Here is a 26,903-nt window from a genome sequence, read left to right on the forward strand (position 1 = left end):
CTTTTAAACTTACATATATATTAAATGCAAAAACTCATTGTGAAATGTGATTACTGATTTTCTTATAAGAAAAAAAAATATGGGGCCAGTGTTGTAGCACAGCAGGTAAAGCCACTGCCTGTGGTGCCTGCATCCCATTTGGGCAGTGGTTTGAGTCCCAGTTGCTCCACTTCTGATCCAGCTCCCTGCTAATTGCTTGGGAAAAGTAGTGGAAAATGGTGCAACGTTAGGTCCCTGACACCCACGTGGGAGAACCGGATGAAGTCGCAGGCTCCTGGCTTTAGCCTGGCCCAGCCCAGGTTGTTGTGGCCATCTGGGGAGAGAACCAGCAGATGGAAGACCTTTCTCTCTCTCTCTCTCTTTCTCTCTACCTCCCTCCCTCCCTCTCTTTCTTTCTATATATAACTCTGACCTTCGAATAAATAAATCTTATTTTTTAAAAAAGAAAAAAGTACTAAGCTCTGATGCATTCTTTTAAAACCTAGGCATATGGGAAGGCAGTGGAAGATGGCTCAAGTGCTTGGGCTCTGTCAGCCATGTGGGAGACCAGGATGGAGTTCGTCACTCCTGGCTTTCAGCCTGGCACAGATCCGGCTTCTAACCGTCATTTTATGCAGCCAAACTAGTGGAAGGACAGAGGTACTGCTAGATACAGGTTTCTCATGCCCTTTCTCCTTCTCTCCCTCTCTTCTTATCCCTAGTCTCTCTGTTCCTCTCTGCCTACTGATTTTTTTTTAATTGTTTTATTCATTTGAAAGAGTTACAGAGAGAGGTAGAGACAGAGTTCCTCCAACCTCCGGCTCACTCCCCAAATGCCCACAACCGCCAGAGCTGTGCCAATCTGGAGCCAGGAGCCAGGAGCCTTCTCTGGGTCTCCCATGCAGGCGCAGGGGCCCAAGCACTTGGGCCATCCTCTACTGCTTTCCCAGGAGCATTACCAGGGAGCTGGATGAGGAAGTGGAGCAGCCGGGACTCAAACGGGCGCCCATATGGAACGCCGGCGCTGCAGATGGCAGCCTTACCGGCCACGCCACAGCGCCAGCCCCTCTGCCTACTGACTTCATTTCCACTACAGCTACTTGCTTTCTCCTTATAGTAGGAAACATGGCTACAGGCAGCCTGGGATCACAACTACACAGGCCTTCCCAGCACTGTGACTCCTGTCTCCACCCTCAGAAAGGACACCACCTGATTCATGAGTGGCTAATAAGAGCCAATTAGATCATTTAACTAAGTTTGCTATCATTTTGTCTTTCCCTGAAAGTTCATTGATATATTTTTACTTATTTGAAAAGCAAAGGGGGGGGGGGAGATCTTGTATCTGCTGGTTCAGCCCCCATATTCCTGCAATAGCCAAGGCTGAGTCAAGCAAAAGCCAGGAGCCCAGAACTCCATCTGGGTCTCCCATGTGATCTGCAGGGATGCAAGTACTTGAGCCATCATTTCCTGCCTCCTAGGCTGCCCATTAGCTGGAAGCTGGATCAGAAACAGAGGTGTGGAACTCAAACCCAGGCACTAGGATATAGGATATGGGCACCCTAAGGGGATCTTTCATCCACTGGTTCACTCCCCCAAATGGCTGCAATGACTGGGGCTGGGCCAGGCCAAAGCCAGGAGCTAAGAGCTTCCTCCAGGTCTCCCATTCTCCTTGGGCCATCCTCTACTGCTTTCCCAGGGAATTAGCAGAGAGCTGGATTGGAAATGGAGCAGCTGGAACTAGGACCGGCACCCATATGAGATGCCAACATCACAAACAGTGGCTTTATCCCACTGAGCCACAGAGCTGGCCCCAGGCCTACTTCACTGACTTTCAAGAAAGTGCCTAACGAAAACACACATGTGAAGAATACCATGCTTGTCAGTCATCCCCACCTCACCCCCCCAGTAAAAACTGTGTTCCAGGAAAAAGTAACTACCTTCAGCTTTTAAGTCCTTTACGTTTATTTTATTTGAAAGGAAGAATGACAGAGACAGAGATAGGTATATAGCCAATCCACTGGTTCAGTCCCTAAATGCCCACAACCTGGGCTGGACCAGGTAAAGCCAGGAGCCTGGAACTCAGTCAGCATCTCCCATCTGGGTGGTAGGGACCCAGCTGCTTGGGCCATCACCACGGCCTCCCAGGGCCTGCATTAGCAGGAAGCTGCAACTGGAAGCAGAGGCAGTCACTGAAGTATGGCATGTGGGCATCCCAAGCAGCAACTTAAATTCTGTGTCAAACACCCAGCCCTAACTGCTTTCTTGAGGTAACAAATCATATCTTACTGCGCAGCCAAGAGATTTCTGCCTACTGTCACTTTTTTGATGCAGAGCAAAATAAAAAGATATGTCCTCAAGGTTCAGATTTCACAAGGCAAATATCTGTTTCAAAGTCTTTATAGGTTACACTAGAATTCCTCACTGTATGGGTACAGCTGGGTGCCACAGTCTTGGTTCACGGTAAGGCACACATCTTTCCCCTCAGTGCAAAAGCCAATGCAGTGAAAAAGACAAAACATTATTATTATTCTTTAAAACAGCATTCACTTTGTGGACTCTGAGAGGATCTCTGGGAAGCCATTAGGCAAAAAAAAAAAAAAAAAAAAAAAAAAAAAAATTAAAGGGATACAAATTGCAAGGAAGAAGTCAAACTATCCTTCTTTGCAGAAGATATAAGATATGATTCTTTATTTAGGGGATCCAAAGAACTCTATTAAGAGACTATTGGAACTCACAGAAGAGTTCGGCAAAGTAGCACAAAAATCAACAGCCTTTGTATACACAGACAATGCCATGGCTGGAAAGAACTTCTAAGATCAATGCCATATACAATAGCTTAAAAAGCAATCAATTACCTTGGAATAAACTTAACCAAGGACGTCAAAGATCTCCACAATGAGAACTACAAAACTTTAAAGAAATAGAAGAGGATACCAAAAAATGGAAAAATCTTCCATGCTCATGGATTGGAAGAATCAATATCATCAAAATTTCTATTACCCCAAAAGCAATTTATAGATTCAACGTGAATCCAATCAAAATACCAAAGACATTCTTCTCAGTTCTGGAAAAAATTATGCTGAAATTCATATGCAGGCTTAGGAGACGTCGAATAGCTAAAGCAATCTTGGACAACAAAAACAGAGCTGGAGGCATCACAATACCAGATTTAAGACATACTACAGGGCAGTTTTAATCAAAACAGCATGATACTGGTATAGAAACAGATGGATAGACAAATGGAACAGAATAGAAACATCAGAAATCAATCCAAACATCTACAACCAATTTATATTTGATGAAGGAGCTAAAACCAATTTCTGGAGTAAGGACAGTCTCTTCAACAAATAGTGCTGGGAAAACTGGATTTCCACATGCTGAAGTATGAAGCAAGAGCTCTACCTTACACCTTACACAAAAATCCACTCAACATGGATTAAAATCTATTTCTATGACCCAACATCATCAAATTATTAGCAAACATCGGAGAAAACCTGCAAGAAATAGGCACAGGTAAAGACTTCTGGGAAGAAAGCCCAGAGGCACAGACAGTCAAAACCAAAATTATCAAATGGGATTACATCAAATTGAGAAGTTTCTGTACTGCAAAAGAAACAGGAAAGTGAAGGGCAACCCACAGAATGGGAGAAATTATTTGCAAACTATGCAACTGATAAAGCATTAATAATCAGAATCTACAAAGAGATCAAGCAACTCCACAACAACAAAACAAACAACCCAGTTAAAAGATGGGCCAAGGACCTAAACAGACATTTTTCAAAAGAGGAAATCCAAATGGCCAACAGACACATGAAACCATTTTCAGGATCACTAGCTGTCAGAGAAATGCAAATCAAAACCACAATGAGGTTTCACCTCACATACAGAAATCAACTAACAACAGATGCTGGCAAGGATGTGGGGAAAAAGGCACACTAATCCACTGTTGGTTGGAATGTAAACTGGTAAAGCCACTACAGAAGACAGTATGGAGATAACACAGAAATCTGAATATAGCCCTACCACACAACTCAGCCATCCCACTTCTCTGAATTTACCCAAGGGAAATTAAATTGGCAAATAAAAGAGCTATCTGCACTTCAATGTTTATTGCAGCTCAATTCACAACAGCTAAGACATGGAATCAACCTAAATGCCCATCAACAGAAGACATGATAAAGAAATTATGGGCTATGTACTCTATGGAACACTACACAGCGGGGGAAGGGGAGGGGAGGGGAGGGGAGGGGAGGGGAAGGGAGGGAAGGGAAGGGAAGGGAAGGGAAGGGAAGGGAAGGGAAGAAATTCGGTCATTTGCAACAAAATGGAGGAATCTGGAAAACATCGTGCTGAGTGAAATAAGCCAGTCCCAAAGGGACAAATATCATATGTTCTCCCTGATCTGTGACAACTAACTGAGCACCTAAAAGGAAACCTGTAGAAGTGAAACTGACACTATGTGACATTATGATAAGCAGTGACTTGATCAGCCCTTATCCTGACTGTTGAGGAACAGCTGTTTTATTCTTTTTAGTATTTTCTTTTTCTACTTAATGACATTGGTTGAACTCCTTAATTAATACAGAATTATTCTTAGGTATTTAAACCCAACTGAAAATTGATCCCTGTTAAAAATAAGAGTGGGGGCTGGCGCCGCGGCTCAATAGGCTAATCCTCCGCCTTGCGGCGCTGGCACACCGGGTTCTAGTCAGGGCACCAGATTCTGTCCTGGTTGCCCCTCTTCCAGGCCAGCTCTCTGCTATGGCCCGGGGAGTGCAGTGGAGGATGGCCCAAGTGTTTGGGCCCTGCACCCCATGGGAGACCAGGAGAAACACCTGGCTCCTGCCTTCAGATCAGCACAGTGCGCCAGCCGCGGCGGCCATTGGAGGGTGAAACAACAGCAAAAGGAAGACCTTTCTCTCTGTCTCTCTCTCTCACTGTCCACTTTGCCTGTCAAAAATAAATAAATAAATAAGAGTTGGAATAAGAGAAGGAGAAGATACACAGTTTGGCACATGTTCCCTCAGGCTTACCCCTAAGGGTAAAGCTAAAAACTTGCCATGTGAATCCAAATCCCATTAAGCTGGCAGGTACAAATACCATCTTACTAGTTAAAGTGATCAGTTTAAGTTCATAACTGATCATAAGGATAGGATTAAGTGTTGAATCAGCGCAGTGTGCCAGCCGCAGCACGCCAGCCGCAACGGCCATTAGGAGGTGAACCAACGGAAAAGGAAGACCTTTCTCTCTGTCTCTCTCTCTCACTGTCCACTCTGCCTGTCAAAAAAAAAAATGTTTAAGTGTCAAAGGGATCACATAAATAAGACCACTGTCTGCTAATAATACTTGATAGAATTAAAAAGGAGGGAACGATCCAACATGAGAAGCGGAATATAGAGCAAACTCATAGAATGACAAATGCCCTAAACAGCACTCTGGTCTCAGAATCAGCCCTTAAGGCATTCGGATCCAGCTAAAAAGCCTGAGAGTTTCTCAGACATGAAAAGCCATGTATGAACTGTGGCAAAAAAAAAAAAAAAAAAAAAATGACCTAAATGAAAGATCTCTGTGAGATCCCAACGGAAAGAACAGGCCATCAAAGAAGGAGGTACCTTCTCTCAAGGGAGGAAAGAACTTCCACTTTGATTATGGCCTTGTCTAAATAAGGTTGGGGTTTGTGGACTCAAGAGGCTTCCATAGCCTTGGCAGCTCATGACAAGAGCCTTGGTGATTACTGACGTCATAAATAAGAGTGTCAATTGTTAAATCAACAACAGGAGTCACTGTGCACTTACTCCCCATGTAGGACCTCCGTCCTTAATGTGCTGTACTATGAGAATTAACGGTAAAACTAGTCTTCAAACAGTACTTTATACTTTGTGTGTCTGTGTGGGTGTAAACTGTTGAAATCTTTACTCAGCATAGAGTTGATCTTCTGTATATAAAGATAATTAAAAATGAATCTTAATGAAGAATGAGATTAGAGAGGGAGTAGGAGATAGGACGGTTTGCGAGTGGGAAGGTGGGTATGGGGGGAAGAACCTCTATAATCCAAAAGTTGTACTTTTGAAACTTATATTTATTAAATAAAGTTTTTTGTTTAAGAAAAAAAGAAAGGCTCTCTGGGACTTTCAGGGTCTCCAGACTGAGGCTATCCAGTGGGGCTGGGGGTCCGTGGGCCCCTCAGAGGTAGGCACAATGTCCGTCACGAGCAGGCTGCCAGCTGTGGCAGGAAAGCTGTCTCCAGACCTGCGGGCACCTCCCCCTCTCCAGCTTCTCATGCTGCATGTGACCTTGTAGTTTTAAATCTGCCTTCAAGTTAGCTGCAACCTTCCACCCAGAGCTAGCAGAGGAGGGGGCTGAGTCCCTAAGGAGAACTGGGCTGTCTCCAAGAGACTCCTGCTGTCTCCGTGAGCCCCAAGCCAACCAACAAACCAAATGTGAAACCCCCATCCAATGGGCACCCCAATAAAATGATCCAATGAACAGATAGTAATGTGGCACTCTGCCTGGTCTCCTCTCGGACCGGACACTTTTCTGTCAAATAAAAGTTCCTACTTCTTTACAAATTGTTTCCCGGCTTTTTATTTCTATACTGAGACCCCCTGAGCTCGCTTTGGCTTTCCAGTGGCCAGACTGCAACCCAAGAACCTTGCTTCTCTCTTGTAGGGACACCTGGTCATGCTGCCTACTTGCCCCGCAAGCGAGGCTCAGCATGGACCCAGGCTAATACTGGCCCTCCAGGTAAACTCGGACATCTAGACAGCGGGCGGTCATGAGCAACAGGAGATTCTGTCCCAGTCGCCAGTGGCAGTCATTTTTGGTAGAGACGGAATGTAGAGGAAATAAGGCTGCAACCAGAGGCCAAGGAGGGAAGCGGACCCCCGACGCTAACCTTGAAAAGCAGCTATCTGGTGAAGCAGCTGTGTGCGGTTACCTTGTCTAGGGAGGGAAGATGCTGTAAGCTGTACTTTCTGTAACTCCACTCGTAAATCTGTCCTATAATCTGCCCCAGGTGTCTCTTTCATAAACATACCAGACCCACTGACCACTGGAAGTGTGGTCCTAAGTCATGAAGGTGCAATTGAACCCACCGATGCTGTAATACTTAAGGTGTGATGCTGAGGAACCTATAAAGATTGTAAGAAACCTAGGCTCAGGGCTCCGTCTCAGGGAACGATTCCCACTGAGCCCACCGGCCCCAACAAACTCCACCTGTTTCTGGTGCCTGTGTGGATGAAGAGAGTTTCCCAGCCCAGGTTGCTATAACAGTAAAAGGACTCCATGTGTAAAATGCTCAGATAAGTCCTCAAAGACTTTTACCCTCTCTGTCAGTCACTGTACATACTCCCCGTGTCCCCACAAGAGGTCCTGAGGCAGATGTTTGTAAAGAGCCTGGGAGGAAAACAATAGGTTTTCTTCACTTGCCTAAGCGCTGAAAGAACAGGGAGTCCATGGGAGGCGTGGACTTTAAAGGTCTTTGAGATGTCGCCAGTCAGGACCGGCTCCAACCTTCTGATAGGCTGGTGTGAGAGTTAGACTGCTTTCAGAGTTGGAGGCAGCAGCGTTTCTGGGGGAATAGGCCGTTTTATCAAGGCCCTCGTCCTGAGAGGCAAAGGAGTGGGGACCAGAGGCGGGATAAACCGAGACAGGGGTAGGAGTGGCAATCCCCACACTCGGAAGGCCCGCCCCAGGGGACAGCATGGCCACCCTTGCAATGATCACCCACATAGGACTCCATCACCAGGGCCGGACTGGGTTCGTCTCCCAGTGCCTGCCAGGCTCAGTCCTCATGTTAGTGTTGTACAGAGAGAGGTGGTGACCTCTCTGGCCAACCCCCATTCTCTCTCCTTAATTTCTCAGTGGGATCTCAGTCCTCATGGTAGATCCCTGGTCGCCTCTCACACGCATCCTCAAAAGTTGGGACCACTTGAACCCCCAAATCCTCAAGAAGAAGGTCCTGACTTTCTTCTGCACTGAGGCCTGGCCCAAATACCCCCTTAATGATGGGGAGACCTGGCCTCCACAGGGAAGTCTCAATTACAACCCCATACTCTAACTAGATCTTTGCAGTAGGTGTGAATCCAAGTGGAAGAAATTCCTTATGTCCAGCTGTTATTCTAAGAGAGCACCCAGACTTGTTACAAATGTGTAGAGTACAAAAAGTGCAGGTGCAGGTGGTGGGAGACAAGCTGAGTCTGGAAGAACAAACCAGTCCAGGTGCCTCCAAGGTCACCCCTAGAGTCCCCTTATCCCCCCAGAGTCTCAAGGTCAACCCTGTCCCCCTTATCATGGGCCAAGTCCCAGACAGAAAAAGGCACCTCGGCCTTATCCATGCATGCAAGGAGATGGACTGTTCCCCTTGCAGGTGGTGGGGGTAGGTTAATTTGGCCCAGAGATTAGTATTGTGTCTTTTTCTCTGGCTGAATTGAAAGAGATTTAAAAAAAAAAAAAAAAAAAAACCAACCTGGGAAAGTACACAGACAACCCAGACCAGTACGTGCAGCCTTTTGAACAACCTAAATCATGATATGATCTGACATGGAAAGACATCACCTTATCCCTTGATCAGACTCTAATGCCTTTGGGGGTGGGAGGAGAAAAAGAGAGAGAGCAAGCTAGCAAAGGCACGAGAGGCAGGCAATGACTATTTTAACTCCCAAAATGTATAACAGAGAGACCGTCTGAAAATCCTAACTGGGGCCGAGGTGGTCCCCACTACAAATCCTGATTGGGGTCCCGAGGATGTAAAGGATGAGCGGAATGAAATCATCATATTTACTGCTTCTTTGAGGGACTAAGAAGAGCAAAAATAAAACATTTGCACCAGGGGGAATCTGAGCCTCCCATGACCTTCCCAGAAAAACTCAAGGGGACAATGATTTAAGTTCAGGCCCCTCAGGCCCCTGCCAAGGGTGTGGCCCCCTCAAGGCTCCCTGTGATGGGGATAGCCCCTCAGGCCCCCTCGATGGGTGTAGCCCCCTCAGGCCCCCTGCCATAGGTGTAGCCCCTCAGGCCTCTGCGATGGGTGTGCCCCCCTCAGGCCCCCTGCAATGGGTATAGCCCCTCAGGCCCCCTGCAATGAGTGCAGCTCCCTCAGGCCCCTGCAATGAGTGTAGCCCCTCAGGCCCCCTGCGATGGGTGTGGCCCCCTCAGGCCCCCTGCAATGGGTGTAGCCCCCTCAGTCTGCTTCAACTATGGAAAGTTGGGACACTTTCAGGACTATCCCAAGCCTGGAAAAAAGAGACCACCTCCTAGACCCTGTCCAATCTGTAAGGGGGAGCACAGGGAATCCAAGTGTCCCAGGCTCCGAAGGGAGCAGGGGCCACTGGACCAGGCGTCCCACTGATGGGTGCCAGGCCCTGCTCTCCAGGCTCCCACCACTTGGGTTCCTACTGAGGAGCCCTGGGTCTCTCTGACTGTGGGCTCACAAGCAGTAAGGTTTCTGCTTCACACTGGCACTAGATTTTCAGCTTTGTCCTCTTCTCCTGGACCTGGGTCCACACATAAGGAGGCCGTTCGGGGTGTACCAGGCCAGCCTCTTAAACGCACTTTTTTACTCAGTCTTTGGCTTGCTCCTGAGGTGACTTCTACTTCCCCCATTCCTTGGTTATAATCCCTGAGACCCCAGCCCCTCTCTCTTGGGGAGGGATATTCTAGCCAAGGTGCACGTGGGCCTGGTTCTTCCCCCTGAGGTCTGTGCCTGTTTTCCTTTAACTGAGGTAGACATTGATCTGCAGTGTGGACAGATGGGAAACCAGTGAGATGGGGAAGGCTCTTTGTGGGCTACAATACCCAGTCTAAAGAGGCATGGGGTGTAAGATGTCTACACCCAGGAAAAACTCGAGGATGCTGGGCGCTAGGCCTATTGGAGCCAGACTCAGAGGGAATATTCTTTCTGAATCAGTGAGTGAAGACACCTACCAGGCCCTCTCAACAGTTAACGCTAAAATCCGAGTCCAAAGAGAAGCAGGGACCCTGACCGTGCGAGGAGTGACTGCCCTGGTGGCATCCTCAGCTGGGCTGACATATGGAGTGGTTAGCACTCACCGGCAGGTCCCCGACATCACCACCACTGTGGGTGACCTAGCCCAAGAAGCTGGCTTCAACTTCGGAGATTTACGAAAGTCTCTACCCTCACTAGGCCAGATGGTCCTAGACCACAGACTTGCTTTGACTATAGGCTAGCTCAACAGGGAGGAGTATGTGTGGTAGCAAACACCTGTTGTTGCTTCTATATCAACACCTCAGGAGGTGTAGACACACGCACAGAGCACATCCTACAGAAGGCAGTGTGGTTAAAAAGCCTGTCAGTTAAAACCCACCGTCATGACAGGTCAGGTTTGGGAACAACTAAAATCCTGCTTACCATCCACGGCTTGGGTCCTTTCTCTGCGGGGCCCATTCTGTACGCTACTTCGTACTCTAATGTTTGGCCCATGTATCCTGCACTGGCCTTGTCCCATTTCTCTCTCAAAGGTTAGAATCCATCAAGATGCAAATGATACTCCAGATGGAGCCCCGCATGCAGGCTGTATTCTATCACAGCCACCTGATGGCCGCCACCAGCACCTCAACCTTCCACACCCAAAGGGCCCCTAGGGCGACGACCCCCTGTGAGCAGGAAGCAGCCAGGACAACATCAACGCCCCGGGCCCCTATAGTAGTAGGGTGTGGATTAAAAGAAGGGGGGATTTGAGGCCGCCCAGTGGGGCTGGGGGTCTGGGGGCCCCTCAGACGTAGGTAGAATGTCCTTCACAAGCAGGCTGCCAGCTATGGCAGGAAAGTTTGTTTCCAGACCAGCCGGCATCTCCCCCACTCTAGCTTCTCGTGCTGCATGTATGACCCTGTGGTTTTTAAATCATGCCTTCAAGTTAGCTGCAATCCTCCACCCACAGCAAGCAGGGGAGGGAGCTAAGTCCCTAGGGAGAACTGGGCTGTCTCCAGCAGACCCCCGCTATCTCCATGAGCCCCAAGCCTATCAACAAACCAAATGTGAAATCCCCATCCAATGGGCACCGCCCCATAGAATGATCCAATGAACAGATAGTAATGCCTTAAAAACCCCAGGCATTTCCTTCAAGCCAGTGTCCCTGTTTGGGCACTCCTCCTGGTCTCCTCTCGGACCAGAAACTTTCCGGTTGCCTGCCAATCAAATAAAAGTTTCTGCTTCTTTACAAACCATTTCCTGGCTTTTTATTTCTATACTGAGCTGAGGAAAAGAATCCACAAAACTCGCTCCAGCAACCACCCTCCCCTCTGTGACTGGGAACACAGACCATCATCTGAGAACCTGGTACCAATACTTTAGCTGCTTCCTGGACTATACACTCTTTGAGAGCAAAGACCGAGTATTATTCATTGTTATATTACAGAGCATGGACTTAGCACATGGTGGGAATTCTGCAAATACGAATCTAATGATTACAGACGGTGGCATCGTCACCATGTCACTATGCACCTCAGTTACCTATACTCAGGCACTGCTATTCCTGATGGAGAGTAAAAAGACCCAGGAAGACAAACTACCAGAGGTCAGAGGGAGGAAGGGCTATGGATGTTTTTAAATACAGTTGAGGGGATGGGCATTTGGGATAGCGGATAAGAGGCCATTGGGATGACCACATCCCAAACTGGAGTGCCTGAGTTTGAGTCCCAGTTCCACTTCCAATTTTAGCTTCCTGCTAGTGTGCACCCTGGGAGGCAGCAGGCGATGGCTCAGTTACTTGGGTTCCTGCCACACACACGAGAGACCTGGGTGGAGTTCCCAGGTCCTGACTTTGGGCTTGGCCCAGCCCTGACTGTTGCAGGTGTTTAGGGAGTGAATGGAAGATCCTTTTCTTTCTCACTCTCACTCTCACTCTCCCTCTCGCTTGCTCCTAGATAAAAAAGAAAAGGAAAGGAAGATAAGGATTCAAAGAAAAGATAAAAATAACATAAATGAGTCAACCCCCAAAGAAAGACTCGAGTTGTCACCCTGCCACAAATAACATGTCCAAGTGGATGCCCAAAACCCATTTTCAACCTGAGGTCAAACAGAACTCCAAGGGACCCCTTCTCCATGGAGCCTGAGGGTTAAAAAGGAAACTTCTATAAGACTAATAGAGACCAATCACAGAGAAATGGGGGTAAGTGGGGGGGGGGGCACTAAGCAGAGAAATGACTTTGATAAGTGCTTGAAAGTAACTATTTAACATTTACATCTACAGCTAATAAGAATATATAATAAGATATATCTTCTATACCTCTACTGGATATACAAAATTGGTCCCTGAAACTTCTGCACACTGAATGGGACCTTATAAGCTTTGCGAAAACCAGTCAGAGTAGAAGAGACAGAACAGCACAAGAAAAAAGAGAAAAGGCAGTCAACCCAAGATGCAAGTCTTCAAAGAAAAGCGCTGTTTCATTTTCACCTCCAAGTGATGGGAAGCAGCTGACCGAAGAAGGTGACACACTCTGAGGTCCATGGCAAACATACCCTGGCTCACCTGGAGGACATCACGCTCACATGCTGGCTACTCTGATTGAGGTGAGTTAGCCTCTTAGCAAACCGCCCCAGCCCCAGCCCCAGCCCCAGCCCCAGGCCCAGCCCCAGGCCCAGGCCCAGGCCCAGGCCCAGGCCCAGCCCCAGCGGCCTACCTTGCCCACGTGAAGACAGTTGTTTGAACCACGGACCGGAGGCAAATTACCTTCCATCATTGTAAACCTTTCAGTTTCATGAAAGTGCATTTTATCTTCTTCTTTTTTAATTTCTGATACCCAGCTCTGAGAAGAATGGAGGAAAAGGAGACAAATATATGGTCTGAAATAATTAACCAGGTGTAAAGGAAGCATTTTACATCACAGTTTCCCAGGAGTCTGGTTTTTTAGGCGACAGTGTGGTCACACCCTTCTCTCTGGAATGCCATTTCTACATGTTTAACAATTGTAATGAATGCCCATGATGTTAAGTTGATCATTGTGGAGCTGGCACTATGCTGTAGAAGGTTAAGCCACTGCCTGCAGGCTGGCATCCCACATGGACACCAATTTGAGTCCTGGTAGCTCCACTTCCATTACAACACCTTGCTAATGTGCCTGGGAGAGCAGCGGAAGATGGCCCAAGTCCTTGGGCCCCTGCCATCCACGTGGGAGATCCGGAAAGAAGCTCCTGACTCCTGGCTTCAAACCCGCCCAGCTCCGGCCACTGAGGCCATCTGGGGAGTGAACCAGCAGATGGAAGACACCCCCCCCCCCTGCCTCTGCCTTTCTGTAGCTCTGTTTTCAAATAAATAAATAAATCTTAAAAAAAAAAAGAAACTCCTATATATCAGACCCTGAATCACAAAGATGAAAATAAGACATATGCTTGGCCTCAAGGAGTTTCCAAATGAGGATGAACAATACATTGTTTATTTGAAATCTGTATGCTAATACATGGAGGCGGTACTAATACTTTTACCCAATCAGGAAGCTTGCTGAAAGGGATGATGAATATGATCTTGCAACATAAAAATAGGGAAACAGCAATGTGAATATACTGAATGCTGAACTGTACACTTAAAAGTGGTCACCATAGTCAGTTTTGTTTTTAAAAGATTTATTTAGTTTATTTATTTGAAAGGCAGAGATACAGAGAGAGAAAGAAGGAGCCAGGAGCTTCTTCCAGGTCTCCCTCGCGGGTGTAGGGGCCCAAGGATTTGAGCCATCTTCTACTGCTTTCCCAGGCCATAGCAGAGAGCTGGATTGCAAGTGGAGCAGCAGGGACTCGATCCAGAGCCCAGATGGGATGCTGGTGCTGCAGACCAGAGCTTTAACCCACTATGCCACAGCATCAACCCCAAGAGTTTCTTTATAATGCTTATTAAACCAAATTGTCATGGGCCAGTGTTGTGGCACAGCGGGCTAAGCTGTCACTTGCAACGCTGGCATTCCATACCAGAGCACCAGTTCCAGTGCCAGCTGCTCCGATTCTGATCCAGATCCCTGCTAATGAGCCTGGGAATGTAGCAGATGATGGCCCAAGTACTTGAGTTCCTTCCACCCATGTAGGAGATCCAGATGGAGTTCCAGGCTCCTGGCTTCAGCCCTGGATATTGTAGCCATTTGGGGAGTGAACCAGCAAGGGGAGGATATATATATCTCTCTCTCCGTGCCCTCCTCTCTGTCACTCTACCTTTCAAATCAATCAATCAATCTGTAAAAATAAGCAAACAGCCTTTTGGCCAGAACCACCATCTGCCAATAATTCCCCAAGATGATGAACACAAAGGGAGCGAGGGGAGGTGCCGGATACGCGTTCTCAGGCCTTTTAGAAAACATGGAGCTGTGCCCTTTTTTTTTTTTTTTTAATTTATTTTATTTTATTTTTTTGACAGGCAGAGTGGACAGTGAGAGAGAGAGACAGAGAGAAACGTCTTCCTTTGCCGTTGGTTCACCCTCCAATGGCCGCCGTGGCCGGCACGCTGTGGCTGGTGCACCACGCTGATCCGAAGGCAGGAGCCAGGTGCTTCTCTTCGGGTGCAGGGCCCAAGCACTTGGGTCATCCTCCACTGCCCTCCCGGGCCATAGCAGAGAGCTGGCCTGGAAGAGGGGCAACCGGGACAGAATCTGGCGCCCCGACCAGGACTAGAACCCGGAGTGCCGGCGCCACTAGGCAGAGGATTAGCCTAGTGAGCTGTGGCGCCGGCCTGGAGCTGTGCCTTTGGCCACACACATGCACATCTACAAGGAAGGTGACTCTGTAGACATCAAGGGAACGGGAACTATTCACAAAGGGATGCCCCACACATGGTACCACAGCAAAACTGGAAGAGGTGCAGTGTTACCCAGCATGCTGTCGGCACTGTGGCAAACACACAAGTTCAGGTAAGATCTCACCGAAACAACACATGTGCATAGTGAACATACTAAGTACTCTAAGAGCCGAGATAGCTCCCTGAAATGTGGGAAGGAAAATGATCAGAAAGAGAAGGCAGCCAGAGAGCAAGGCACCTGGGTTCAACTGAGGCACCAGCCTCTCCACCCAGAGAAGCCCCCTTTGTCAGAACCCACTGAAAGGAGCCTCAGCTGCTGGAACCCATTCCCTGTGAATGCAAGGCTTGGTGAGTGTAAAAAATAAAACAAAACAGGGGCCGGCCGGCGCCGCGGCTCAATAGGCTAATCCTCCGCCTAGCGGCACCGGCACACCGGGTTCTAGTCCCGGTCAGGGCGCTGGATTCTGTCCCGGTTGCCCCTCTTCCAGGCCAGCTCTCTGCTGTGGCCCGGGAGTGCAGTGGAGGATGGCCCAAGTGCTTGGGCCCCGCACCCCATAGGAGACCAGGAGAAGCACCTGGCTCCTGCCTTCAGATCAGCATGGTGCGCCAGCCACAGCGTGCCAGCCACGGCGGCCATTGGAGGGTGAACCAATGGCAAAGGAAGACTTTTCTCTCTGTCTCTCTCTCTCTCTCACTGTCCACTCTGCCTGTCAAAAATTATAATAAAAATAAAATAAAACGGGGGCCAGCACTGTGCCGTAGCAGGTTAAAGCCCCAGCCTGCAGCATTGGCATTCCATATGGGCACCAGTTAGAGACCCAGCTATTCCACTTCCAACCCAGCTCCGTGCTAATGAGCCTAGGAAAGCAGTGGAAGATGGCCCAGGTCTTTGGGCTCCTGCACCCATGTGGGAGGCCTGGAGGAAGCTCCTGCCTCTGGCTTCTGATCCACCCAGATCCAGCCGCGGCAGCCATTTGGGGAGTGAACCAGTAGATGGAAGACCTCCCTCACGCGTGCTTGCTCGCTCGAGCTCTCTCTCTCTTTCTCTCAATTTGCCTCTGCCTCTCTGTAACTCTGCCTTTCAAATAAATAAACAAATCCTTAAAAAGAATAAATAAAAGACCTTTGGACTACTAAAGAAAAATCAACTGAATTGTCATAACTAGCAGGAAAAAAAATGAGTAAGATTTATTATCTGTGAAATTCTATTATTTATCATTCAGCAAGTTATCTTGAGAGTCTAACATTTGTCAGACACTCCTATAAGCAATAATCTGTGTTATCTTTCTTATTTGTATAAAAGACAGGGAGGATGAAAAGTGAGCAAAGAAAGGTAAAAGGGAAGAGGAATCACAAAGTAGACAGTGAATAAGAGATACTGGGGAAGGGAGAAGGGGCACAGAACTCATGAGAGACCAGGAAGAGAGCGAGACAAACTCAGGAGGTGGGAAGACAGGAAGAAGGCAGGTTTTGCAACCAAAACCAGGCTTCCTGTGCTCTAAAAATAAGACCTTGAACTCCGGACATAAAAGGCCATCTTTGACTTGGGGATTAATTACTAGATTATCCAACGCAAGTCAATAAAATAGTTAAATGAAAAAAATGAAAGATTAAAAAATAGCATTCTGAGCTAGAAAATACATAGTCTTTAAAATTGTTTTTTTTTTTTAAGATTTATTTACTTATTTTAAAGGCAGGGTTACAAAGAGGCAGAGAGAGAGAGAGAGAGGTAGGTCTTCTATCTGCTGGTTCACTCCCCAAATGGCTGACACTACCAGAGCTGGGTGGATCGGAAGCCAGGAGCCAGGAGCTTCTTCCAGGTCTCCCACTCAGGTGCAGGGGCCCAAGGGCTTGGGCCATCTTCTACTGCTTTCCCAGGACATAGCAGGAAGCTGGATCGGAAGTGGAGCAGCCAGGCCTCGAACTGGCGGCCATGTGGGATGCCGGCACTGCAGGCGGTGTGGCCCTACCAGCTGGGAGCTTTTCAACTACTGCCTTTCTTACAAGGAACCCAGAGCAGCGATGCCAGCACCGCTGGAGAGACACCAATGCCAAGGGCACACTCTGCATTCCCGACCTTGACCCTCTGTGAGGAGCCCTGTTGTGCCTGAATTCTTTAACAGCACAAGTAAGAACACCCAATAAAAGACAGTGGATAAAACAATAAATACACAGGAAAAAATGAATAAAAATAATTTCTTAGGCAAAATGGAACTTCACAGGAATGGTGAGAAAACACAGGTCAATATTTGTCCGGTGGAGAGAAAGTTTCCCTAACTATAAAGCAAACAAAAAAATCATAAATGATAAAAATCTAGAGAGTGATTACACAAAAAAACTCTTTTTAAACTGTGAACGTGAAAAACTCCATACACAACATCCAGAAAGCAAACAACAAACTGAGGGGAAATTTAGAATACACAAAACTCTAATGTCTCAATAGAAAAACCAGTAAAGAAACTTCTGACTTGATAAAGACTAGATTTAACGCTCTCGCTAAACTCTAGAAAGCTGGGTGAAATGTCTGTAACAATGGTTTCCAGACAGTGGACAAAAGGCAGAACTAGTCAATGATCTTTGAAAAAAGAGAGCCAAAGCAGGGTAGGCCCCACGTCTGCCCCAAGTTACGGCCCGGATCCGCAGGGTGCAGCACGGGCGCTCACTGAAGCCGGGAGACAGAGTTTGGAAGACTGCAAGGATGTTGAGGGCCAAGTACTGCAGACGAGGGAGCTGGACAGAGAGAAAGCTCTCTAAATAGGCTCTTTTTTTTTTTTTTTTTTTTTTTTGACAGGCAGAGTGGACAGTGAGAGAGAGAGAGACAGAGAGACAGGTCTTCCTTTACTGTTGGTTCACCCTCCAATGGCCGCTGCGGCCGGCGCACCGTGCTGATCTGAAGGCAGGAGCCAGGTGCTTCTCCTGGTCTCCCATGCGGGTGCAGGACCCAAGCACTTGGGCCATCCTCCACTGCCTTCCCGGGCCACAGCAGAGAGCTGGCCTGGAAGAGGAGCAACCGGGACAGAATCCGGTGCCCCGACCAGGGCTAGAACCCGGTGTGCCGGCACCGCTGGCAGAGGATTAGCCTATTGAGCCGCAGCGCCGGCCTCTAAATAGGTTGTGAATAACCCCATATCTATTAAAGAAATTGGATTCATAGTTAAAACCTTTCCTACAAAGAAAACCCCAGGCCCAGACAGCATCAATGGCCAATTCTACCAAACATTTAAGAAATAATGCCAGTTATACACCAATTTTTCTGGAAAACCAAAAAGGAGAGAATACGTTGCAACTCCTTCTATAAGGCTAGCGTTACCCTGTGTCCGAAACTAGACAACAGTATTTAAAAAAAAAGAAAACCACAGACCAGTATCTCTCATGAACACAGACACAAAAATCCTTCACAAAAGTTTGGCAAACCAGGCCGGCACCGTGGCTCAACAGGCTAATCCTCCACCTGCGGCTCTGGCACCCCAGGTTCTAGTCCCGGTTGGGGCACCAGATTCTGTCCCGGTTGCCCCTCTTCCAGGCCAGCTCTCTGCTATGGCCAGGGAGTGCAGTGGAGGATGGCCCAAGTGCTTGGGCCCTGCACCCCATGGGAGACCAGGAGAAGCACCTGGCTCCTGCCATCGGATCAGCGCGGTGCGCCGGCTGCAGCGCACCAACTGCGGCGGCCATTGGAGGGTGAACCAACGGCAAAAGGAAGACCTTTCTCTCTCTCTCTCTCACTGTCCACTCTGCCTGTCAAAAATTAAAAAAAAAAAAAAAAGTTTGGTAAACCAAATCTGTCAAATGGGTTTATCCTAGAGTGCAAGATTAGTATAACGTTTGAAAACAGTCTACATAATTAACTATAATGAACAGACTACAAAGAAAATCATATGTTCACTGCAATAAACAGAAAAAAGCGTCTCATAAAACTTAAACCTCTTCATGAAAAAAATTCTCTTCAAACAAAAAACAAAAGGGAACATCCTCAACTTCTTAAAGGGCATTTAACACAAATCTAAGGTTCATTGGTACTTAATGGTAAAAGGTTGAATGATTTCCCTGTAAGATCAGACAGTAGACAAGGATATCTGCTCTCACTACATCTACTCAACATTGTACTGTTGAGTCTAGCCAGTTCAATAGGCCAGTTTAAAAAAAATAAGGCAGGCCAGCGCCGTGGCTTAACAGGCTAGTCCTCCACCTTGCGGCACCGGCACACCGGGTTCTAGCCCCGGTTGGGGTACTGGATTCTATCCCGATTGCCCCTCTTCCAGGCCAGCTCTCTGCTATGGCCCGGGAGGGCAGGGGAGGATGGCTCAAGTCCTTGGGCCCTGCACCGCATGGGAGACCAGGAGAAGCACCTGGCTCCTGGCTTCGGATCAGCGCGATGAGCCGGCTGCAACGGCCATTGTGGGGTGAACCAACGGCAAAGGAAGACCTTTCTCTCTGTCTCTCTCTCTTACTATCCACTCTGCCTGTCAAAAAAAAAAAAATAAGGCAGCCAGATTTGAAAAGAAGTAAATCTCTATTTTTATTTAGTTATTTATGTACTTATTTATTTATTTGAGAGGCAGAAATGAGAGATAGAGAGAGAGAACTCATCCATTCATTCATTCCTAAAATGCCTACAACAACCAGGGTTAGGCTAGGCCAAATCCAGGAGCTGAAAACTCAATCCAGGTGTCCCATATGGGTGGTAGGGGATCAACTACTTGAACCACCACCATGGCCTCCCATGTGAACACCATTAGGAAACTGGATTCGGGAGCAGAGCTAGGACTAGAACCCAGCACTCTCATACAGGATATGAGCCCCAAGCATCATTCTACTGCTAAGTCAAACGGCTGCCTTAGAAGTCAATATCTTGCAGGTAGGAAATGAAAGGAATCTGTAAAAACCATCCTAGAAGTAATCAATGAATTTAATAAGATTGCAAGATACAAGGCCAGTATTTAAGTAATCAATTAGATAACTATAAACATGTAATGTATAATTAACATTCAGATTCCACTGACACGAAGTATCTAAGGGTAATGAAACTTATAATAGAAATCAGAAGGATGGCTTCCAGGGGCTGGAGAGAGGTAAATAGAGAGGAGTTGTTTACTGGGCATAGAGTTTCAATCTTACAAGGTGAGAAAGTTCTATATATCAGCTGTATAACAATGTGGCTATACTTAACATTACAGAACTATATACTTTAAAATGGCTAGTATGATAAATTATGTTATTTTACTATAATAAAAATAAAGTTTCCTAACTGGGGTGATGTAGACTAACAAAAAAATTGAAATTACAAATATTAACATTTGTAATAGCACAGGATACGTAAAACACTTAGGAATACATTTAACAAAAATATGCAAAAACTAAGCATGAAAATCTTCAAGACATTATTGTGAAAAAATTAAATACTGGGGTCAGCGCTGTGACGTAGCAGGTAAGGACACCACCTGCAGTGCCAGTATCCCATAAGGGCATGGGTTCAAGACCTGGCCGCTCCACTTCCGATCCAGCTCTCTGATATGGACTGGGAAAGCAGAAGAAGATGGCCCAAGTCCTTGGGCTCCTACAACCATGTGGGAGACCTAGAGAAAGCTCCTGGATCGTGGCTTCAGATTAGCATAGCTCCAGCTGTTGCGGCCATCTGAGGAGTGAACCGGCGGACAGAAGACCTTAGTCTCTCTCTGCCTCTGCTTCTGCTTGTCTGTAACTCTGACTTTCAAATCAACACATCTTTTTAAAAAGTTAAATACCAAAATAAATGAAGTAGATAATGTGTCAGAAATATCAATATGAAGATGCCAGTTTTTCCAAAATTGATCCACAAATTCAACACAATTCCAGTCCAAACACAAACAAGCAGAAACTGAAAAGCAAACACCTCGGAATAGCCCAACTTGGAAAAGAAAAAAAGAAGTTGGAGGATTTGTACTATGAGGTTTCAAGGTGCTGTAAAACCACTGCAATCAAGACAATGATATATCAAAGACAGACGTTCACAATAATGGAACATGGAACAGGACACAGGGAGAAAGAAATAGACACACAGATAAACGGCCAGCCGATTTCTGAAAACAGTACCAAGAAGCACAATGGGAAAAGGAAATCTTTCTTTCAATGGTTCTTAAACATGTTACTTTTAGATATTGTGTGTGTGTGTGTGTGTGAGTATGCATGGATCTCAACATTTTCTGCATGAAACTAAACTCTTTTAATTTCATTTTCCATGAACTTTCTGAAGCACCTCCATATGTGTGTGTATGTGTGTATTTTTCTCCAAAAAATAAAATATCTTAAAACTACAAACTTTCTAGGAGAAAACCTGGAGATCTTGGTTTAGACAGAATTCTTAAATAGAACACAAAATCCCAAACTGAAAGAGAAAAACTGGTTTCACCAGAATTAAAAACTGTTTCCCTTTCAAAGACACTTTAAAAAAAAAAAAAAAAAGGCAAGTCATAGAGTATCATTATCAGAAAACATTTGCAAAGCATGTGCCAACCTTTCTCCTTTTTTATTATTTATTAGAAAAAGACACAGAGGCCGGTGCCGCGGCTCAATAGGCTAATCCTCCGCCTGCGGTGCCAGCACCCCGGGTTCTAGTCCCAGTCGGGGCGCCGGATTCTGTCCCGGTTGCTCCTCTTCCAGTCTAACTCTCTGCTGTGGCCCGGGAGTGCAGTGGAGGATGGCCCAAGTGCTTGGGCCCTGCACCCGCATGGGAGACCAGGAAGAAGCACCTGGCTCCTGGCTTCAGATCAGCGCAGTGCGCCGGCTGTAGTGGCCATTGGGGGGTGAACCAATGGAAAAAGGAAGACCTTTCTCTCTGTCTCTCTCTTTCACTGTCCACTCTGTCAAAAAAAAAAAAAAAAAAAAAAAAGAAAAAAGAAAAGAAAGAAAAAGACACAGAGAGAAACAGACAGAACTCTCACCTACTGGTTAACTCCCTAAATGTCCACAATAGCCAGGGCTGGGCTAGGTCAAAGTCAGGAGCCAGACACTCCATCTGAGTCTCCTACAGTACTTGGGTAGTAGCGACCCAAGTGCTTGAGCCATCACCTGTCGCCTCCCAGGGTACACATTAGGAGGAAGCTGGAAACGAGCTGAAGTAGAGAATCACACCCAGGCATTCCAATTTAGGCATGGGTGTCTGCACCCCATATCAGAGTGCCAGGGTTTGAGTCCCGGCTCTGCTCCTAATTGCAGTTCCCTGCTAATGCACACCCTGGGAGACAGCAGGTGATGGCTCAAGTACTTGGGTCCTTGCCATCCACATAGGAGACCTGCATTGAGTTCCAGGAGTCAGGCTTCAGCCTGGACCAGCCCTGGCTATTGCAGGCACTTGGGAAGTGAGCCAGCAGATGGAAGATCTCTGTCTTTCTGCATTTCAAGTAAATGAAAATAAATAAATAAATAATTTTTAAAATGCACTATCATGTTTTCAACTACTTCATTGATCAAAAATGATCATAGTATCCAGCGAAGATACCAGTGAAGAGTACCCAAAAACAGGCATTCTGAGACACTGTTCCTGGGAGAGTATGAAGGCCCAACTTTTCTGAGAATATAAAAGTAGGCTTCAAAAGCCTAAAAATATTCAAGTCCTTTGACCAGGCTATTTCAATTCTAATCATTTATCTTGAGGAAATAGCCAGAAAGGTGCCAAAAAATGTATAAACAAACATTTTTACAAGGTATTCTTTTATTTATAGAAGCTGATGAAATCACAGTTCTTTTACAGGACGGAATATTATTCAGCCGTGTAAAATAACGTGCTGCACACGCACACACCCACAAACTCACACCGTTCTCCTAGGTCTAAGAAGCACCTGATACAACCAATGCTAAGTAAATAATACGGATAGCCCTTTACCCACCAACAAGTAGATGCACACCCACACACAAAAATGTTACTACGATGTCTATTGATGGCCAGAGTTACTCTCTACCTTTATGTCACTGTCAATGTTTTCCCATTCTTCTGCTGTGAAACTGGATGCTGTGGCTGCGGGCTTGTCCTTCCTCAGAGCTCTGCTTCGAGGAGCCAAGCCTTGAAGACGCTTTTCACAAAGTTCTGTGAGTTCAGGATAATACCCTTCCTCGCCAGACCTTTAAAAAGAATCACAATTTCAGAGTTAGCACCTTGTCTAGAGGTCCTCTAGAAGTGGCTCACACGCTGGGCACCTGGGTGCCTAGGGTTCCCACAGCCATCTCAAGCCTGCAAGGTGGGCTGTGGGCTTCAGGCCTTGAAACCTATGCATAGTTTTCACTTAATATGCATTTTCATGAACTTTAAAAAAAAAACCCTCATATGCACAGATTTCAAAAATATTTTGCATCAAAATGAACTTATCTTTTAAATTTCATTTTCCATGAACAGTTTGAAATACCCCCAGAACCTACGGGATGAACCAGGAAGAAAATGAGGAACTCCAAAGAAACCATCACACACTTTGAAAGTTGAATAAATAATGTTTTACATCTTCCTTATCATATATATGTTCACTTTGCTTTTTTTTTTTAAGATTTATTTTATTTATTTGAAAGTCGGAATTACACAGAGAGAGGAGAGGCAGAGAGAGAGAGGTCTTCCACCCGCTGGTTCACTCCCCAATTGGCCACAATGGCCACAGCTGCACCGATCTGAAGCCAAGAGCCAGGAGCTTCCTCCAGATCTCCTACATGGGTGCAGGGGCCCCAGGACTTGGGCCGTCTTCCACTGCTATCCCAGGCCATAGCAGAGAGCTAGATCGGAAGAGGAGCAGCTGGGACTAGAACTGGCGCCTATATGGGACGCTGGCACTTCAGGCCAGGGCTTTAACCTGCTGTGCCACAGCACTGGCCCCATATATGCTCACTTTGTACATGAAGTAATTTTACACTTATAAATATAAATTCAGTATTACAAACAGGCAGAGAGAGAACTTGAAATTCCTTTTCAAGAAGTTTCTATTCATAGTTCAATTTTTGTTTAAAAGGGAAAGGAAGAAGAAAATGGCAGAGAAATAAGGTGCACAAGACATGCCCAACAGGGCTGGTGTTGTGGTGAAGTTAAGTATCCCATAGGAGAGCACCAGCTGTAGTCCCAGGCTGCTCCACTTCTGATCCAGCTCCCTGCTGATGCGCCTGGGAAAAGCAGAGGAAGATGGCCCAAGTGTCTGGCTCTAATGGGGGACTCTAATGGAGTTCTTGGCTCCTGGCTGGACCACCCTACCCTCTCCCCTCCTCCTTCTCTCCATGCTCACTTGCTGCTGGGGCCATCTGGGGAGTGAACAAGTGGATGGAAGATTTCTTTCTTTCTCTCTCTCTCTCTCTCTCGCTCGCTCTCACTCTCTCTCTCCCCACACCCTCTCTCTCTGTTACTCTGCCTTTCAAGTAAATAAAATAAATCTTTAAAAAACAAAACAAAAAAACCCAAATTCAACCATTCAAGGAAGAGAATTCCCTCCTTAGAGAGTTAAATAGAGACATCTGTTCTTTGTTTTTAAGAAAAATCAATCTTTTCTCCTTTTCTTATAGGCCTCTTCATTCTCAAATTTCTGGGAAACTAAATCCTATTTCCAAATTAAATTTTAAACATCTCAAGTCAACACAATATAATTTAATTAAGATATCTGTAGAGTTTCTTGGAACCAACATCACAATTGTGTATTTCAAACTTTTTTTTTTTTTTTCATTTAACAGGTAGAGTTATAGACAGTGTGAGAGAGAGAGAGAGAGAGAGACAAAGAGAAAGGTTTTCCTTCCGTTGGTTCACTCCCCAAATGACTGCTACAGCCGGCGCTATGCCAATCCGAAGGCAGGAGCCAGATGCGTCCTCCTGGTCTCCCATGCGGGTGCAGGGCCCAAGCACTTGGGCCATCCTCCACTGCACTCCCGGGCCATAGCAGAGAGCTGGACTGGAAGAGGAGCAATTGGGATTAGAACCCGGCACCCATATGGGATGCCGGTGCCGCAGGCGGAGGATTAACCAAGTGAACCAAAGCGCCGGCCCTCAAACTCTGCCATCTCATAACCTCGTCTTTTAAAAATCAGTCCCTCCTTGATGAAATACACATGACAATAGTTTGCTGAGAAAAACAAGAAAAAACAGTAATGTGACTTTTTTTCTTCTTCTTCCTATTTCAGAAACGATGAGGGGCCAGCACTGTGGCATAGTGGGTAAAGCCACCGCCTGCAGTGCCGGCATCCCATATGGGCGCCGGTTCAAGTCCCGGTTGCCCCTCTTCCAGTCCAGCTCTCTGCTATAGCCCGGGAAGGCAGTGGAGGATGGCCCAAGTCCTTGGGCCCTGCACCCACATGGGAGACCAGGAGAAGCACCTGGCTCCTGGCTTTCACCTGGCTCAGCCCTGGCCATTGTGCAACTGTTTGAGGAGCAAACCAGTGGGTGCAAGCTCATTCTCTCTCTAACTCTGACTTTGGCATAAATAAAATAAATATTTAAAAGAAAAGAGCCGGCACCGCAGCTCACTAGGCTGGTCCTCCTCCTGTGGCACTGGCACCCTGGGTTCTAGTCCCGGTTGGGGCGCCGGTTCCGTCCCAGTTGCGCCTCTTTCAGTCCAGTTCTCTGCTGTGGCACGGGAGGGCAGTGGGGGATGGCCCAAGTGCTTGGGCCCCTGCACCCACGTGGGAGACCAGGAGGGGGCACCTGGCTCCTGGCTTCAGATTTGCGCAGCGCACTGGCTGTAGCAGCCATTTGGGGGGTGAATCAATGGAGGGAGGACCTTTCTCTCTCTCTCTCTCTCTCTCTCTCTCTCACTGTCTACTCTGCCTGTCAACAAAAAAAAGAAAAAAAGAAAAGAAAATCTGGAGGAAGAAAACCAAAGCAAGCAAAAATGCTCTATTGGAATCAAAAGCACTATTTTGAAACCTACCATGGGAAAAACAACAATCTCAGTATATGTGAAGCTTCTCCCATATTTCTAATTCTTTGACTTCTAGAAGGCAACCACATTTAAGATTGGCATACCAAAACATGAAACAACTTAAAGGCTTACCTGAGCACACAAAGGATTTTTTCCAAGTGTTTCACGTCTGAGCATTTTTCAATATACTTGAAATCCAAATGTTCAATGGGAATTTTAAATGTTTTTGTTGTTCCAAAGCCCCACAGTGATGGATACTCTTTGGTAGTCATGACTGAAATAGAGCAGAGGAAAACAGCAATGAACCCAGCGTGTGTATAGAATACCTAGTTTGGGTAGCAGTAACCATCTTGGTACTTCTGTACAAAGGAGGTGGAGGGGGCTGACGCTGTGGCCTAGTGGGTTAAGCTTCTGCCTGCAATGCTGACATCCCATATGGGAGCTGATTCATGACCAGGTGTTCCACATCAGATCCAGCTCCCTGCTAATGGAGTGAGAAAAGCAGCAGAAGATGGCCCAAGTGCCTGGGCCCCTGCATGCAGGTGAGACACCTGGAAGAAGCACCAGGTTTCAGCCTTGGCCCAGCCCCAGCTGTTGTTGTCATCTGGGAAGTGAACCAGCAGATGGAAGCGCTCTCCCTCTCTCTCTGCAACTCTTTAAATAAATAAATCTTAGAGAAAAAGAAAGGAGGTGGTATTGCTGTGGATTCGTTCTGAGAGGAGCGTGGTGGGGGCAACAGTCGCGGAGTTAACCACACAGACCCCAGGAGTCGGGTGAAAGCGGGCCAGAGGCGAGCAGCCCGCAGACTCATTTATTTCAATTGGTACAACAGCTTATATAGCCAAGGCAGCCAATCCGATCAAGGGGCAGTCTATGCCCTAACCAATCACAGCCTGTTGCCAGGCAGTATCCAAAGCCATCCAATCACGGCCTGTTGCCAGGAAGGCTCCATTTGCCATGTGGTTTCCAAAGCCATCCAATCACAGGCTCCATTGCCAGGTGGGTTTCAAAGCCATTCCTGGGTAACTGACGCTTGCTTGCCAGCAGCCATCTTCGCATGGCCTCATTCCACCACATCTTTCAAATAAATAAAATAAATATTTTTAAAAATATTTATTTATTTATTTATTCACTTCAAAATCAGAGTTACAGAGAGCAACATAGAGCTTTTCCATCCACTGGTTCACTCCCCTTGGCCACACAACCAAGACTGTGCCAAGCTGAAGCCAGGGTCATTTGGGTCTCCCATGTGGGTGGCAGGGACTCAAGCACCTGGGCCATCTTTCGTTGTTTTTCCCAGGCCATTAGCAGGGAGCTGGATGAGAAGTGGAGCAGC

The 26,903-nt window shown here is 46.8% G+C and overlaps 1 protein-coding gene across 1 annotated transcript in view; it reads right to left on the reverse strand.

Moving 5' to 3' along the window:
• Positions 1-25,839, reverse strand: part of SPAG1 (sperm associated antigen 1) — a 102,011-nt gene extending 76,172 nt beyond the window's left edge. Inside the window, exons 1-3 of the mRNA XM_062189863.1 lie at positions 25,700-25,839; positions 22,652-22,811; positions 12,622-12,747 (exon numbers count right to left, since the gene is read on the reverse strand). Coding sequence (XP_062045847.1) covers positions 12,622-12,747; positions 22,652-22,811; positions 25,700-25,839 — 426 coding nt within the window. The remainder of the gene's footprint in view (positions 1-12,621; positions 12,748-22,651; positions 22,812-25,699) is intronic.
• Between the last annotated feature and the right edge of the window lie 1,064 nt (positions 25,840-26,903).

This window comes from Lepus europaeus, chromosome 4, assembly GCF_033115175.1.
Source record: "Lepus europaeus isolate LE1 chromosome 4, mLepTim1.pri, whole genome shotgun sequence".
Taxonomy (NCBI): Eukaryota; Metazoa; Chordata; class Mammalia; order Lagomorpha; family Leporidae; genus Lepus; species Lepus europaeus.